Source organism: Capra hircus, chromosome 17 (genome assembly GCF_001704415.2).
Source record: "Capra hircus breed San Clemente chromosome 17, ASM170441v1, whole genome shotgun sequence".
Classification (NCBI taxonomy): Eukaryota; Metazoa; Chordata; class Mammalia; order Artiodactyla; family Bovidae; genus Capra; species Capra hircus.
The window spans coordinates 65801545-65820148 of NC_030824.1; the positions used below are offsets into that span (position 1 = coordinate 65801545).

Genomic DNA, 18604 nt, shown 5'->3' on the forward strand with positions numbered 1-18604 from the left:
GCGACCCCATGGACTGCAGCCCACCAGGCTCCTCCGTCCATGGGATTTTCCAGGCAAGAGTACTGGAGTGGGGTGCCATTGCCTTCTCCGTAATTATTGCTAGTCTATCATATTGTTTTTTAACTTGTTGAATCACTACCATTCCTGCTCTTTCTGAAAACTGACACTTATTAAACATGCAGTTTTCCCACATTCCTCTGTTATTTGTAATTTCAGGGATTTCACCTAGGTCAGAGGAATACAGAGATCAATCTCTACTGGTCTTCACACTGGAAAAGACAGCGCTTACTGTTTGCAGTATCTAGAGACTATTAACTGAGTCCACGCAGACCAAAGAAGTAAAAAATGTAAATAGGCTTTTTGTAAAAGAGTCCAGTTATTTACCTATAACTTGGCTTCCCAGGTGGCTCAGGGGGTAAAGAATCCGCCTGCAACGCAGGAAACACAGGAGACATGGGTTTGATCCCTGGGTCGGGAAGATCTTCTGGAGGAGGAAATGGCAACCCACTCCAGTATTTCTGCCTGGAGAATCCCATGGACACAGGAGCCTGGTGGGCTACAGTCCATGGGGTTGCAAAGAGTTGGACACGACTGAAGCAACTTAGCAGGCAGACAACAAAGGCCGGTGATAATAATGTGATGGGAACGAAGGGGGATGATTAACTGAGCCTTCTCCACCTGGGGTCCAACTGGTAAGGGGCCCCATCCACCTTCGCTTGTCATAAATAGTTCAACACATATTTCTAATCTTGTAGAACAATGAGATTAAAGCCTTCATGTGAGTGTTAACACTTTGCTTTAAGAATTTAACTTCTTAAAATATAATTTCAAAAGGGGCTTAGAGCATCTGTTGAGTTGATTAAAAATGTTTGTTTTATATACTTGTATGTATTGCTATCTCATGAACATGATATATTATTTAGAAAAGGACAAAAACCAAAACAAACCGGAAACCTCCCACCAGATATCTAAAAATAACCACCCCCAAAAGGACTAAGAGGAAAGTAAAATTAGGGTGTCAGACAAGACAGTGTCAAAGACAGTGTCAAAGAGCTGTTCAAAAAAAACAAATCATTCAGGCAATTGGTTAGTGGCGTTATGTAATTATTAACAACCAATTTGATTACTTCTATGCCACATTAATATACCATGATCTTCTGGTTATCGTAAGACAGAAAAAATATAGCCTACGAAGATCCTCTGGATTGCTTATCGTAGATCTAAATGGAAAACCCAGATTCCATCCTGAGTGTGAAAAAGCAGCATTATGTACTTCAGTAGAAAATGCCAATGTTTTCCTCACAGTGAGGATTTCAGCCGTCTTCCCAGCGTGAAGCCACATCTTCTCACTCCACTATATTCAGAATTTGTATGATTCTGATAGAGCTGAAACTAATGTGTACATTTCATGTCTGCTCAACGTAAGGGCCTTCTCCCAGAGATGGTGAAAACAGAGTTTAAACAACCAAAACAAGCAACGAGACAGATGTATTTTTTAAAGTGTCCTCTACATTGTCAGAGCTGTGAGGGTGATGAGAGGTGCCCATCACCTCTTGGATGTCAAGTCTGACGTGAGCTGCGTGCTCAGTGTGTGGATAACAATGACCTTCCCAGAGAAAGGAGTCACGTCACTGAATTTAGACTGAGGTTTTCACACGTTTATTACCACAAGTTTCCTGAGGAGTTCAACGAGGCAGCGTTGTTAACCTAACTTGCTTAACACGTTCAAAATGGCAATAACATGTAAACATCTTGAAAATATTCTAAAGCTACATTATGCTCTGATTGGCCACCCAATTAGGGCAAGTTATTAAGATTTTTATTAACAATAATCTAAAACATAAAAATTTAGTTTGGGTTAAAAAACAGTTCTCAGAAGGACCATAACCTATGCCTTTTGATTGGATAGTAAATAAAATATACAGAGCACTAGAGGCGACCCTTGGCTGTTCTGACCCATACTAATGTCATACATCTTGCCAGAATAAACTATATTTTTAAAAGTGCTTTGCACATAGTGCTATTAGAGGGGTTAGTACATTTTTCAGATATAAATTCAATGACATATTGCTGAAGCTGGCTTCTTCTGGAATTTGAAGTAATTTCACATACTGAATAAGAATATTTTTACCATATTATGAAATATTACTTCATCAAGTGAGATTCCAAGAACCCCCGTCCTTCTCTGAACTGCTAACGTCCATTATTTGATAGGGTTGGGTGATGTTTGCCTACCTAAGCATTCAGCAAAAATCTTAACACAGCTAGCTAGAGAGAGGAGAGACTCTTCAGAGAGTCAAAATGTTGATGAGAAACAAAGAAATGAAACAGGCAGAAATGACGATTTGGTATAATGGCAATTCTAGCATAAATATCTGAGTTGCTGTGGGCCACAAGTTGAATACGAATATGCAAAACAGGGGACTTCCTTGGCAGTCCAGCGGTTAAGACTTTGCCTTCCAACACAGGGGTTGCAGGTTTGATCCCTGGTTGGGAACTAAGATTTCACATGCCTCTTGGCCAACCATTCCCCCCAACCAGAAGCATAAAACAGAAGCAATATTTTAACAAATTCAATAAAGACTTTAAAAAATGATTCACATCAGAAAAAGACTTTAGAAAATATGCAAAACAAAAATGCCATATTAGGATGTGCTAAAAAGAATCCCACAGACAGATCTGTCGTGGTTCTGTACCGTGAAGACTGTTTTTTGGCCAAAGTTCCGCACAGTCCCAGGACGGCATAAGTTGTTAAACACAGCCAGATAGTTCAATTTTTCAGTGGCGCGGAAAGATCTCCTTAGCCTGGAACTCTGCTTTTAAAATTGTGGGCAGAGTTCAGAAGGTAAGGGATTCTGGAAAAAGGGAGGGCAGTTTGTGTCACGCCTTATGGTAGCCTTTCAAACACAAGACCCCAAATTCAGCAGCAAATGTTTGGTGACCCTCAACCACCCCACCCCACCCCGCCTCAGTTTATGGGTGGGGAGTAAAAGACCATTTTCACTCTTTGTTTCTTTCCTGGAATAAAATACTGGGTGCTGTGGAAGAGCTGAGGAGTCCTAATTTGCTAGATTGCTTTAAAGGTCAGAATTGGAAAATTAAGGATTAAATGGAGATTGATTTTACATGAGTGGGAGTGATAAATAGGCCCCTCTGATTTTGCGCCGTCATTTCTAGCAGGAGGATGTCAACAAATATCACGTAGAATGTCATCTCTGACGGATGGGTGTTGGCCTCCTGGGGAGTGGTGTTGAGCACACCAGACCTGTCCCGAGGGCAGGAGAGGTCCTGAGTGCAAGCAGAGGTCCCCACCACCTGCACAGAGACAGCCTCATGCCGTTCTGTTTGTTCCAGGTGACCTTAAAGATCTCCGGGATACAGAAGGTGACAGAAGAGGCCCAGCTGCTCCCATCTACCCACACATCACACGCCAGGGAGGTGGGGCGAGGACAAGGAAGAGCCATGGGGAAGTGGAAATAAGCAGCTGATTCTAGCTGAGAAGGAAGACAGTCGATCTCTCATGGAAAATTCCCATTTCTCTGTCACCTGGCCAACTTACGGTCCACACATCACCAAACAGCATCCCTTTGACTGTGTATCTCACACTGTGTCTCACGGCAGGCAGGAACAAGCTTACCACCCCCCTGGGATGGCGTACACATTGAAATACTTGCTTTGTTTGCTGTCTTTTCCATGACATAACTCATCTTGAGCAAAGTTCCTGCTGAACGTAACTGACCTATCAGAGGACTTGACTAATCAGAAGAAACTATCCAGCTATTTAGGTCTTAAGGTGACCCAAGGTGACCCAGAAGGAAACCAGAGATAAAGACAGTTTCCAGTTTTGTATTCGAAGGAATGAAGCAGAAAGGTAACAGGGACTCAACATGGCCAGAGTGGTGGTCCAGTCCCCAGAGGTCGGCTGAGCGGAGGGAACACCCCGTGATGAGCGCTGACTGCACCTCGTGGCTCCACCACCCTCAGCAATGGATGGCATCCAGCCTTTGCCCAGCACTTCTCAATCAAGCATTCTTCCAAGTAAAGGTGATGCGCTGGGCGTCGGAAGAGTGGGCGTTGGAAGCAACAGCAAAAGGTTCTTGTGTTTACACTGATTTGAAGTTAATTAAATTCGGATCCCCTTCATCCTCTGTTGGCAGGCCCAGCGGGCTTCCTCTGGGGCTGCTTCTCTTGGAAAGCATTAGCACCATTCAGTTTCAGGATTCATTGTCACTGTGAAAAAGAGAACAACAGTATATTTCCAAGAAGTTCCTGAGAGCTGGTCACTCAGCTATGGAGGTGACTCAAGAGAGTATAAACAGTCAGGGAGCCAAGTGTCCAGATTACAATTTCCCAAACAAAGGTCGGTTTGGATTTTATATTTGAACCCTGAGGAGGAAATCTAGAAAAGCCAAGACATAATCCCTAGCTCTTGCAGAAATATCCCTCCCCAGGGCTGACACAGAGAGAACCAGATGGAGCTGGGGTTCCCCCTTTAATTAAATCTAATCCCATTTCTATGAATAGATGCCAAAATGCCTTTTTCTTCCTTTAGAAAAAAAATTTCCATGTGTTCATTTCTCTCAGAGCTTGTGGTCCTGGCATGGTTTCAAAAGCCCGTTTTGCTCACATCCACAGAGGATCTGGAGGGGCCTTCTTGGTGCCATTTAGAATTCAATCACCAGGCGTCTTGGGTGTGAGCAGGCGTAAGCTATGGACGTGGTATCTGCACGTGGCCGTTTCTGCCTGTGTTTCTAACGTGGCTACCTTGGACATATGTCTGGCTGAGAGGCCCTTTCCCAGTGAGACCACGCTTCCACCCAAGTCTCCTGGAAAGCAGACCATTCGACCTCCTCACCCCCTTCTTTTTTTAACTTTTGTGTCCCTTCAACCAAATTCTAGCACGTCTCTACTTAAAGTGACCTGTGTCTGAATAATGACCATCAGGACTCAGTGTTACCTTTGCTCAGAGGCGTGGGAGGCTGCGAATGATCGTGCTCCCCAGACTCCTACTGCAGTGCTCACCTGTGCAGTGCTCACCAGGTGTTTCCAAAAGGTCAGTGGAGCAACTTGATAGACGACAGATAGATGGAAAATACACAGAGCCAACCAAGAAAGGGGAGGGGAGACATGCCTACTTGTGTCTGCGTCTGTGCAGTGAAGGCGGGGAAGAAGCTTGTGACCGGGAGGGCTGATCGAGCGGAAAGAAGGGGGAAGGTGGATGTGGGGAAAAAGACAACTTCTGTAGCAAAACTTATTTCACGGAAACCTGATTGAAAATGAAGACATTCTTTATCTGAAGAGCAGACGTAACAACCCATTTCACAAGTCACCCTGCACACCTCTTAAATTAGGCAAGGAGGCCTCATTTCTTGGAAATTGGGTGGTAGCAAGATAATATTTCTAAGATCCAGGAGTTCATCTCTACCGAGCATAAGTCTCTGGATTGCATGTTTTTCTTTTGCGCCTTATCTTGACATTTCAGCTACCCTAGGCAGACCAAAACACAAGGCTGTACAGCAAGGGGCACAATCCCTCTTTTGTCCACATGACTGATCTGTGTCCAGCAGTTACAAGAAAAGTGATTTTTGAAATTAATTATATTATTAGAACTAACATATTACTATAAAACCAATCCATAGTCATTGTTGAAATTAGAAAATACAAATAAACAATATAAAAGTACTAACAATCTCACCACAATTAACGTTTTGGTGTTTAAGTTTCAAAATATTTTTCTGTGATAATGATATACATATTCTTATACAAAAGTGGAATCATATTATGCATATTGAAATATAATCTGCTTTTTTCAGTCTCATGTATCTATAGACCTCTTTCCATATCTTATAGCGACTACAGAGCACACTTGATTAAAAAAAAATTAGGCATATCCTTATTGTTAAACATCCAAGCTATTTCCAATTTTTAGTTTTCATTTATTATAAAAATTGCTACATCTGTGCATGCTTCCAGTTGTTAGCCTTGCATAAATATCTAAGAGGAATTTCTAGATTAAAGGTATGCAGTTTTAAAGCTTAAACAGTCCACTGTCAACCCCCTTCCCTAAAAATTTACCTTCTCCTGACACTTTCCTTTCGGGAACTATCCTTTCCCCAACATTCTCTCTAATATTATTATTTTCAGTTTTTGTAAACTTAGTATAATATTTACCTCAATGTCCTCTTGTGTTGTTTTTTTGTGTTACTAGGAAGACTAAAGATTTTTTCAAGGCCGTGTTGGTAATTTTAACTTTTTCTGCCAGATTGCTTATCACCATTCTTTGCTCATACGGGACAATTGCCTTCCTACTGATTTAGGTATTAGCAATAGCAGTCATTTTTCTTCATCACACACACTGCACACGCTTTTCCCTAGTTGGGCTTTTTCCTGCTACTTTTATTTATTGTGCTTTTAAAAAACTTTTAAAAAGTAATCTTTATGATTTTTAAAAAGACTGGCTACAGAAACAAAGAGCATCGAGCATATCTGTTTATCTTAAAGTAATGTCATTCAAAGAGCCAGGAAATTTTAAGTATGTTAAATTCTGTTTTTGCAATTTTGACACATTTATTCATGTTTTTTTTTAATGTAGTTACGTCCATTCCTTTCTGGTACAGTTTCTGACTTTTCAGCCAGCCCTCACTTAACAATTATAATAATATTTATCTATAATTTTTCTGAATTTTTCCTTTCTTTTTCACATTTAAACTTATCTGGAGTCTATTTTAATCTAAAGTGTGAGTTCTAAATTTTCTCTCCAAATGTTAGTCAGTTGTCTTAAGACTGGTTATCAAATACTCCACTTGCTACGATTTGCTACTTTTAGAGTATATTAAATGTTTACATATACTTGAGGCTGTTTTGAATACTCTATTCCTGTGAAGAAAGCTGAGCACTGAAGAATTGATGCTTTTGAACTGTGGTGTTGGAGAAGACTCTTGAGAGTCCCTTGGACTGCAAGGAGATCCAACCAGTCCATTCTGAAGGAGATCAGCCCTGGGATTTCTTTGGAAGGAATGATGCTAAAGCTGAAACTCCGGTACTTTGGCCACCTCATGCGAAGGGTTGACTCATTGGAAAAGACTCTGATGCTGGGAGGGATTGGGGCAGGAGGAGAAGGGGACGACAGAGGATGAGATGGCTGGATGGCATCACTGACTCGATGGACGTGAGTCTGAGTGAACTCCGGGAGTTGGTGGTGGACAGGGAGGCCTGGCGTGCTGCGATTCATGGGGTCGCAAAGAGTCGGACACGACTGAGCGACTGAACTGAACTGATTCCACTAAAACTTCTTATTTAGCTCTGAGTGTACACAGTTTTAATTATTGCACATTTTCCCTGCAATTCCACCCACCTATACAGGATTGTTCTTTTTTCTTCTTTTAGAATTACCCTGGCTATTTGTGCCCAAGTATCCTTCCAGATGAAATGCCCATTGGGCTCTTTAAGACACTAAGTTGACTCTACATGTAGATTTTTTTAATGTTGAGTCTTTCGTTCAGACACAGTATGTCTCTATTTGTTTAAATCTTTTATGTTCCTCCATAAAAATCTGAACACTTTCTTTTTCTAGTACCCCATACATCTTTTGATTAAGCTTTTGCAGGGGATTCCTCTTCTTGGGCCTCTTTCCTGGTTAAGCCAATGCTCACAGGGGCTTTTTGAGCACAGGGTCAGGTGACCAGAGCTTGAATCAGGGCTCAGCCACTTCCTTGGCTGTGTGACCTTGGGCAAGCAAACGTTCCTCAGCTCAAATTTTCTGAGCTCATCTCGTCTGCAAAACATACTAATAATACCATGTACCTTAGCAGGGTATTGGAAAAAAATCAATGAGGACATGTAGGTAAACCTCAATACCACGGGCCTGACCTCCAGACACAGGAACCTATGTTCTGATGGTGAAGATTCTACACTAGTGAATGTTTGTCCATCAAACCTGACCTTGAACGGTGTTTCACATATCCAAAGGCTTTAAGAAACTATCTTCCAAAACAAACTCAATTTCTTTTTTGAAAAAATAATTTTATCTTATTTACTTATTTGACTTTGGGTTTTGCTGGCCTTCATTGCTGGGGGGGTTTCTCTAACCACGGCGAGCAGGGGCTACTCTCCGGCTGCAGTGCATGGGCCTCTCGTTGCAGTGGCTAGTCTTGTTGCAGAGCATGGGCCATAGGGCAAAGGGTTTCCGCAGTTGCGGCACTCAGGGTGAGTCGCCACGGCTCACAAGCTCCAGAGTACAGGCTCAGGAGCTGCGGCACACTGATGTAGTTGCTTTGCGGCACGTGGAGTCTTCCCAGACCAGGATTCGAACCTGTGTCTCCTGCGTTGACAAGCAGGTTCTTTACCACTGAGGGAAGCCCCCCAACTTGCAATTTCTGAAGAGAATGTACTTCAGTGTGGTTTGTTTAGAATACTCTACAAGGATCAGGAAGACTTAGCATGTGAGACTGTCTACCAACCAGAACCCATTCACTTAAAGCATCAGAGAGCACGAGATTCCATGCATGATATTTACATGTGGAGCTTACGTGCTTAAGGATCTGGGCACTGTGACAGCGTTCCAGGCACGCCACACCAGAGACAGTCCCAGCGGGGATATGCGTTGCTTCAGCTGCGGGGCATCAGGTCATTCCTAGGGTCACAACTCTCACGCAGGATTGCTGCAGGTGTGTGAAGGCCATCCATCCTGTCAGCGCGTCAGCAGCCTGGACCTGGCCCCCACCCACCCCCGAGCCTGGAGGCATTATTCTCTCTCCTGCTCATTCCTTTAAATGCGTTCCCTGCTGTTTCTGTGGCTATTTATCATCTCGGTGAAATGATCGAATCAGCCCAGGCGTTTTCAGTTCTGGCAAATCCTAGAGTTCCCTGTTAAAAATATCTTGGCAGACTGCCACGGAATTGCAACAAACAAAACCAGTGATCCTGCTTCAAACCTCTATTGCTTGCCTTGATGGTAATTCGTATGGTTCTAGTCACTTATCTGTGACAGCGGCATGAGTGAGTGATTTTTCTCGGAGATGGGTATTTTAAGAATGTGAGACAGCTTTCCCCAAAGCTGTACGGTAACAGGCCTCCAAACTCTAAAAACCAATTGAATTGATTAGAAGCATCATCTGGTGATTTTTAAGAAAGCATTTAATGGAACGTCAAAGGAGGAAGCGCAATTCTGACACCTCGTTTCCTAACCGTCCTTCTGTTGCAGTCAGGATCTGTTAAGCCATCTCTGCCCTTCTGACCAGTTTATCTTGTAACAGTCCCTCTTTCTGACAGCAGCCAGTGTTCTATCTCCCAAGATGCAATAAACCTATGCTACACCTTTCTCTAGTTATGATGCTCTCTCATTCGGTTTTGAGGGCGTCCAGAGTTCAATTTTCGGACACGACTGAAGCGACTTAGCAGCAGCAGCAGCAGCAGCAGAGTTCAATTTAGCATGGAATCATGCAACAGTTAGCTCATGCTCTCTTCCTTTTCATCAGTAGCACGTCCCTTCTCCTTCCCGTAAGAGGCCTGGCCCGGGTAGAATTACAGAGACACGCATCTGGCTGACATCAGAGCCAGACCTAGAACTGGGCCAAGACATATAGATCATGCCCACAGTGTAGACACAGTCTGGGCCGCTGTTCAAGCAAGGCTGTGGTTGATTGAATTTAGTACATCTCCTCTCACCCACCACACACACGTGTAAGACGCACACACACACACAGGCAGGTTAGCCATCTCATTTGAAGTTAGCATACTGCAGGATTATAAACTGCTACTTTGTACCCCTCATGATACTTAGCTTGGATTTGAGGGAAATCAGTTGGCACTTAATATACTTAATGTTTAATACTTGTTGACTTTTAAATGACTTTTGGGACTAGAGAGAAAAAGAGGAAAGAAACCCATAAAGTAATTGGAAGTGGCCACAGAGATTTACGGCAGTGGAGAGCCCAAGAGAGTTCACACAGAACTGCTGCTTTCTTGCAATTCATGGTGCAGTCTTGTCAATGACTGCACTGCACGACGGATTTGTTGGCCACCAAAGACTTTCATTATCAGTCTCGTGGTGGCTGGCTTTCTGGCTGCTGAGGGTTCTTTAAAAAAAAACCAAAAAAACTCTAATTTGTCTTTTCATTTTTGGAATATCTCTTTTAACTAATCAAAGAAAATGAAAATGTGATTTTCAAAGAAAGTCTCCTCTAGATAGAGCATCATCATAAACTTGCTGCGTAAACTTGGACAAATTGCTTAACCTCTTTACATTCCAGGTTTATTCAAATGGATTATTTCATTTTTAGCTGGCTGTCTTGGCATGATGTGGACTGTGCCAGGTAAATATTAGGCGCTCAATAAATATATCGTGAAAAACTACATCCATGATTGTATTTTCTCAAAAAAAAAAAAAAAGAAAGAAAGAAAAACAAAGAGAAGGGACGAAACAGGAAAAGTTAAAAAAAATTCTCTATTAAGCTAACCTGGATTTTCCTGAGAAATACTGCAGTGAAACATTTTTACAACATTATTGAGCTCAGACATGAATCATAAAATGAATAACAGAATTATTTCAAAACCAGAATATTGTTACTTACCCTCTCTGACTTGGTTAATTTCCTAGGGGGTAGTACCTAGGCATCTGACATCTAGAATAAATGTCTCATTATTTTGTTATTATTGTACTTTCAAAATTATAAATCTGCTTGGATGAAACCAAATCTAATTTCCCCCTAATCTTTCCCAGTGCTGTTACTCAGCGTAACATCATCACTGTGGCCAACAGGCAGAAAGGGAAAGACGACAGGCACTTGGCTAATATTTGCAGTTCCTTCTCTGTGATCGTTCACTTACGCTTACAGAGACAGAAACACCAAGCTTTCAGGAAATTGTCTGGTTACAAAGGCCTCAGAAACAAGCAAGAGGCTGCCCAGACTGAAAGCACCAGGATGAAAGGAATTCTATCTTGCTTTTGCCACTATCCAGAGGTATTCAAAAAAGCATGGTAAGGATGGGGTAGACAATAAGGGAGTGAATTCTTTACAGAGAGTTTAAACAGTAAGGAAACCAACTCAGTGGATCTGTTTGTGTTTGTACCATGCACTGGCAAGGCTGAACAATGTCAGTGATGCAACTCTCTTCAACTCCAGCGCAGACCTCTGCCCTGCCCTGCCCACCCCTTGGACACTGTTGCACTGACGCTGTTCCCACTTCCTCGTACGTGGCCTGGCACATAACAAGTATGAACTCTAGGAGAGCATGCTAAGGTGGGAATAAGGAGCTAGAATCCTCCCTCCCCCACAATTCCTTTGCTGTCTTCACCCACTGATTGTTTTGAAAACATGAAAACCATACTGCAAAATTCCCATTATACTTTGTACATCTCTGGCCCTTACCAAAATCCTGTGTGAAATTTTAGACTCCACAGCTTAAAGAAAATGTCCACTCAGTGAGGACAAGGCAAAGTAACAGGAAAAGCTCCGAAAGACCTGAGATTATGGACCCAAACAAGAGGCGGTTGAAGGGTTGAAGTCTTTAACGCACAGTGTAGTGCGTGAACTGTAGGATGGTGGGCAGATCAGCAACTTTCCCCAGGAGATCAGTGGACTTGATGGATCACAGAGGCTCTGTGTCGGGGTGTCTCCCTAGCATCAAGTAAACGAACTCCAGAAGTCTTAGTTGCTCATCCTCCTGCTAATCTAAGCAGGATGGAAAAGTGTGCTTTCCATTCACTTCAGTCTCCAGTGATTTCTATACACAACAAATCCCCGACATACAAAGCTTCAAGATGCAGCTTTCAAAGATGCGAGCACACATTCAAATGTCTAATCACATAAGTTAGCTCACATATCTAGTGCATACTGTCAGGTATGTGCAACCCCTATAAGAGGCTGTGCTATTGTGCACTTTACTGTACAGCACCGTATAGAGTACGGTGGTACAGGGTCTTTATGTCAGGCTGAGGATGTCCAGAAGCAAACACAAAAGCAGCGGTAGATAGGTGATTGGGTTAGTTGGGTATCTAGGCTAACTTGTTGGACTTATGAACACAAACTGGACTGTGAACGCACTCTTGGCATGGAACTTGTTCTTACATGGGGGACTTACTGCAGAGGACAGCATGAGACACGCTGGGCTGCAAGACGCACAAGCTAGAATCAAGACTGCCGGGAGGAATATCAATAACCTCAGATGTGCAGATGACACCACCCTTATGGCAGGAAATGAAGAAGGACTAAAGAGCCTCTCGAAGAAGGTGAAAGAGGAGAGTGAAAAAGTTGGCTTAAAGTTCAACGTTCAGAAAACGAAGATCATGGCATCTGGTCCCATCACTTCATGGGAAATAGATGGGGAAACAGTGTCAGACTTTATTTTGGGGGGCTCCAAAATCACTGCAGATGGTGATTGCAGCCATGAAATGAAAAGACACTTACTCCTTGGATGGAAAGTTATGACCAACCTGCTAAGTCACTTCAGTTGTGTTTAACTCTGCAACCCCATAGATGGCAGCCCACCAGGCTCCCCCGTCTGTGGGATTCTCCAGGCAAGAACACTGGAGTGGGTTGCCATTTCCTTCTCCAATGCATGAAAGTGAAAAGTGAAAGTAAATTCACTCAGTCCTAGATAGCATATTAAAAAGCAGAGACATTACTTTGTCAACAAAGGTCCGTCTAGTCAAGGCTATGGTTTTTCCAGTAGTCATGTATGGATGTGAGAGTTGGACTATAAAGAAAGCTGAACACCAAAAAATTGATGCTTTAGAACTGTGGTGTTGGAGAATACTCTTGGGAGTCCCTTGAACTGCAAGGAGATCCAACCAGTCCATCCTAAAGGAGATCAGTCCTGGGTGTTCATTGGAAGGACTGATGCTAAAGTTGAAACTCCAATACTTTGGTCACTTGATGTGGAGAACTGACTCATTAGAAAAGACCCTAATTCTGGGAAAGATTGAGGGCAGGAGAAGAAGGGGACCACAGAGAATGAGATGGTTGGATGGCATCACTGACTCAATGGACATGAGTTTGGGTAAACTCCAGGAGTTGGTGATGGACAGGGAGGCCTGGCGTGCTGCGGTCCATGGGGTCGCAAAGAGTCGGACATGACTGAGCAACTGAACTGAATTGAACTGCATTTTCTGAAGCAGTAGAATCACTTGCATATTGCTTAGATGGTAAAGGAAGAAACCACTGGGGAACTTTGGAGGTAATGGTGTGTCAAAAGAGGCTAACTGTAAGAAAGGTCGCACCCTGCCGAGGGTGTCAACAGTGGGGAGGGCTGTGTATGTGGCGACCAGGGTGTATGGGATTTCTCTGTACTTCTGTTCGATTTTGCTGGGAACCTAAATTTGCTCAAAATAGAAGATTTAAAAAAAAAAAAAAAGCTGACTGGAAGAGATGGAGAGAACTATTACCAGAGCATGAAAGAAATCATTTCATTTGCATGGTGCTTTGAAACTTCCAAAATGTTTTTTTCTCTCTTAAGATACTGTGAAACTAGGAGGACAGGTGGCATTATATCCGTTTTTCAAGATAAGAAGATCGAACCTTACAAAATTCAGGTGACTTGTCTTAGTACAAAGAACAAATGAGCATCCAGATCAGGTCTTCAAACCAGCCGTCTGATCTAAGTCCAAAGATCAATGCAGTTGCTACCTATATCTCTAATGATTCACAACGTGTCAGAGAAAAAAAGGACCTTCTTTCTGTTCTGGATTAGATATTCCAAATAAATGTTTCATCAATTATCAATATAATGAGGACAATTTAAAAAAGAGAGATGTAAATAAAATCATGATGGAAAAGAAAGATTATACAAACTATGAGATAATCCAAAATAGGCACCCTTTCAGACCCTCCAAACTTCTAAGATGGCTATTCTGAAATCATCAACATGAATGGAACCTATGCTGAACGTGGATGGGGAACTTAGTCTCCAGATCATTCCTAGGGGATTAAATAAATTCATGATTTCTCAGGATTAGAAAGCTCCAAAAAGAAGTCCCCAGGGGCAAAAATGATGCTTCAGGTAGTAGACGAGCCTCGGCCTTGGGACACAGGCTCGTTAACCCAAAAGGCAATGAGTTTATGTACATCAATTCTAACTTTTTAATAATAATTAAGAACAACTAACTAAGAGCTAATCTTGTACCAAGGTTTGTTCTAAGTGCTTTGTACTCTTATGGATTTTAGTGAATAACAACTAAATTTGCTTTGCAATATCAAGATACCCTTTGGAGTAATCAGACAGTGTCTCCAACACCAAAGACGGGACTTGCCACTTTCAGTTCTATAACTCTGGTCCTGGCTTCATCAAGAAAGAATGAAGTGATGGGCTGAGAGCTGTCTTGTGAATTAAAACAGAAAGCTCTGGACCAACAGAGGAATGCAGACATTCCCTTTAAAAACAATAATTGAGTATAAACCAGCTCTCCAAATAGGTTAAAGCTTTTTGCTTTACAGGTGAAATGTGGTAGAACTCATTTCAGAGACCAGCCTCTCAATGTTTCAAAGAAGTGTTACTTCTAAACAGCTTTTACCATCATACAATTTCTAAGTCTCTTCTGTTGCCAATAATTTCAGAGAACAAGAGGCAGGTATATAAAAACCAATGGCATTTCACATCTTTAGAGGGTGCCCATCAGAGATTCAATAATAAGATACTTACAGGGGTTTAATGGTGATCTGAGCCCTATACTGGACACACATAGATGTCCATTTTAGGTAAAAATGCAAGGAAAATATTTCTTGGTAATGGGCTTTGTGAAGTCTCACTAGCATATTTTCTTTTATCTGCTCGTTAATGTCTGATAACTCATTTAAACAGGATAAACTCTTTCCTGGACCAGTGATGAGTTTTAATATGCAAGCACCTACAGAGGTAACAATAACATCTACAACAAGATGTAGGTTCTGCATCAGAGCGGAGCTTTGACTCACTAAGACTAAGACGGTGGTGGCCTGACTTCCCAGGCAAGGTTTAGCGGAAGAAGCAGAACAAGCCAGACAAACATCTGACTGCCTCAATCACTGTCTAGTAACCAGTCTTTCCCTGCGACCTGCTGGTTTCGGGAACTGCTTATGAAAGGTGACTACACTCTGGACCCAATTATGGTGACTAGGGTAGGCCCTCTGGTTGACCTGGAGGGAGACGGGGTGGGTATTTACACTGCTTTGAAAATTTATTCTTATGGAAGTCTGACATCTCAGTTACGCGCTCAGTCAAGTTCCCCGCTCACTGCTCATCTTAGTCACCCCATCAACAATTCAGCGCCCCTGCCCCACCAAATCACAGCCATGCTCTACAGAGCAAGTCCCTGACTTGCTGAACCATCAATCCTATTTCCTACCAGCACGTCCCAAGTCCTGACTGAGAATTCTCTGAGCAAAAACACCCAAACGTGATCATTTCTATCCTCACAAAAGAGAAATTTGTGGAGGGCTGAAGAACACGCCTGCCTTGGTGCACTAAAATTATCTATCGAGCAGAGCCACCTAGTGGTAGCACAGAATATGGGCTTTTGTTCAGCTCAGTTCAGCTCAGTCGCCCAGTCTTGTCTGACTCTGCGTGACACCATGGACTGCAGCACGCCCAGTCCATCACCAGCACCGGGAGTTTACTTAAACTCATGTCCATTGAGTCGGTGATGCCATCCAACCATCTCATCCTCTGTCGTCCCCTTCTCCTCCCGCCTTCAATCTTTCCCAGCATCAGGGTCTTTGCCAGTGAGTCAGTTCTTCGCATCAGGTGGCCACAGTATTGAAGTTTTAAAATTCTCATTTAATTTCTCTCCCCTGGTGGCTCAGAGGGTAAAGAATCCTCCCGCAATGTGGGAGACATGGGTTTGATCCCTCGGCCGGGAAGATCCCTTGAAGGAGGGAATAGCAACCCACTGGAGAAGGCAATGGCACCCCACTCCAGCACTCTTGCCTGGAAAATCCCATGGACGGAGGAGCCTGGTGGGCTGTAGTGCATGGGGTCGCGAACAGTCGGACACGACTGAGCGACTTCACTTTCACTTTTCACTTTCATGCATTGGAGAAGGAAATGGCGACCCACTCCAGTATTCTTGCCTGGAGAATCCCAGGGACAGGGGAGCCTGGTGGGCTGCTGCCTATGGGGTCACACAGAGTCGGACACAACTGAAGCGACTTAGCAGTAGCATCCAGTATTCTTACCTGGAGAATCCCAAGGAGAGAGGTGCCCGGGGGACTACAGTCTGTGGGGTCACAAAGAGTTGGACATGACTGAGCCACTGACACTAAGAACAATCCAAACTAAGTCGGGTTTTCTTTTCTTTTGTTTGTTATATGTTCATTTTTACTCACTCTTGTTCAGTTATCCTGTGGAGATTGTCACCTCCATCTGCTTTCTTGACCAAACATCTATTCATCCAAGATAAACAAACCTACAGTTTGCTATAACCAGAAACTTTTAGGACTAAAGCAGATGCCTACTCAACAGTGTCTCTTTAGAAGGCCAAGAAAACAAGTACTAATTTATTTCTAAAGATAAAACTCACACTTCCATTTCTCCACAAGACACCAATGTACGCCCATGAAAATGGTCACATAAAATTTATAGGCACAGAGAAGGTGAGTGAAAGTCCTCAGCTGTGGCCTCCAACCCCCCTCCCCCACTCACACATGTGGTAGAAACAAGAAATACCTTGGGTTGTTGTGGTTTGGTTCCTTTTCTTCCTCTAAAGTAGGTAAACATTCATAGTCGGCTAGGACAGAAGAAAACCAGGCTCATTATTAGTCACTGAAATTCTACTTTTTATCCACAAGACTCATGCAGTTGAACATCATATCTCTCTGATCTGTTACTTGTGCAGAAATAGCCTCACCAGGGAATTTCAGAGGTTAAAAGATTAATCATGGCAAGGCTCTTGAAATGGAAAAAGCACTAATGGGGCAGATGCAAGACTTCAGCATGTCTCTGGCCTCAGCGGAAAAGGGCACAATTCATCACTGCTTGGTTGTTCAGCTGCCGAACAACCCCCCAGGGGCTCCAAAGACTAGAATCTGCACAGTTCAGGGTAGACGCTGGAATAAAACAGCTTCACCGAGGTTCTGCGGTGGCTGCAGAATGAGTTCAGTCAGGAGCAAGAAGCAGGTAAAGTGGGGAACAACTGACCTTCTTAAAGCCATCAGAATTTCCTCCCGTTACACGCCTGCTGTTTTCAAGGGAGGGAAACCTGCTCGATCTATCACCGACGCGTCAAAACAACTCTCTTCTTTAATTGTCAAATGGAAATGGTTTTAGTGATTTTAACAGGACCATGACTAGTATTGCAATTATCTCAGCCACAAAAAAGGAAATACACCAAAATATTGAGATTATCTCTGGGTGGTGGAAATTTTTTCTTCTATCTTTTTTTTTTTTGCATTTTCCAAATTCTGCTGTGTATGTACATTACTTTTATAAACTAAAAGCCACAAAAGGAAACTACTCTAAGGATTATCTCAGTGACTCACCCCTATCCTCAAATGCTTTACCAAGCCATTCTTCCTCAAAATTGTCCATGTTAGTTAAGTAGTTTTCATCTTTTGGAATGTTCACCTTGATGAGCCTCTGGTACAAAAATTCCGATAACAAGTACCTGGTTTTTGAGAACTCCATTGTCGATTGTTGAATCTGATAAATCCCCCAGGTTTGTTTTTTTTTTTTAAGATAAATGTTTTTTTTTAAAAAGTGGTATGATAATATAAATAGTGGATTGTATTAATTTAACATGAGCATTAAGATAATTTATTGATTTTTTTAGAGAAATTAAAAATAGAAAAAAACCCAGCTGTCATCATTTTTAAGTCCAAATATTGATTTAATGAAAAGTAAGGAACGTATGGGCTTCCCTGGTGGCTCAGTCGGTGAAGAATCTGCCTGTAATGCAGGAGACCGGGGTTCGATCCCTGGGTCTGGAAGATCTCCTGGCAAAGGAAATGGCCATGACTCCAGTATTCTTGCCTGGGAAATCCCACGCACAGAGGAGCCTGGTGGGCTACAGTCCATGGAGTTGGAAGAGTCAGACATGATTCAGCACTAAACCCCCACCAGCAAGGAACGTATCCTACAATTACCGTCAGATATCCACTGGAAATTAAGTTAAAATGGGACATTCATATTACTATCCCTGCTAGCACAGTCCAATAGCACTTTCTACAACGAAGGGAGTGCTCTAGATTTGCACAGTCTAATATAATAGCCATTGGCCACAGGTGGCTGGATTGACTAAGGTATGAAGGTTTAAACTTTTACTTAGTTTTTAAAATTCCAAGTTAAATAGACATAGATGGCTAGTCCCTATAGGGCAGATCTATGTAAACTATATGTGATTAAGTTTTACATCTAAACACACATTAAAATCACAGATGTCTAAATTCTATCATATTTTGGGTAATGCCGGATGCTCACTTTTTCCAGAGTTTGGTCTCAAGAGATTTCCTCACTTGAAAAAAAAACAGTCCGTTTTCTTCTTGAAAAACTCCACTGGAGTGGCAACAACTGATGCGGTAATAAAACTATGTATTTAAGGATGGTCAGGCCCCAGCTAACTCCCAGCATGTGCCGGAAGTAAGGCAGGTGGGCTCACAGGGCCCCACCCAGGATCCAACCTCACAGTTATGAAGAG

The 18604-nt window shown here is 42.7% G+C and overlaps 1 protein-coding gene across 2 annotated transcripts in view; it reads right to left on the reverse strand.

Moving 5' to 3' along the window:
* TMEM154 (transmembrane protein 154) overlaps nucleotides 1644-18604 on the reverse strand; it is a 51575-nt gene continuing 34614 nt past the window's right edge. For both annotated transcript variants that reach the window (XM_018061601.1, XM_005691172.3), the window contains 2 exons: nucleotides 16639-16699; nucleotides 1644-4230 (listed from right to left, as the gene is read on the reverse strand). In XM_018061601.1, coding sequence (XP_017917090.1) covers nucleotides 4215-4230; nucleotides 16639-16699 — 77 coding nt within the window. In that variant the 3' untranslated portion in view covers nucleotides 1644-4214. The remainder of the gene's footprint in view (nucleotides 4231-16638; nucleotides 16700-18604) is intronic.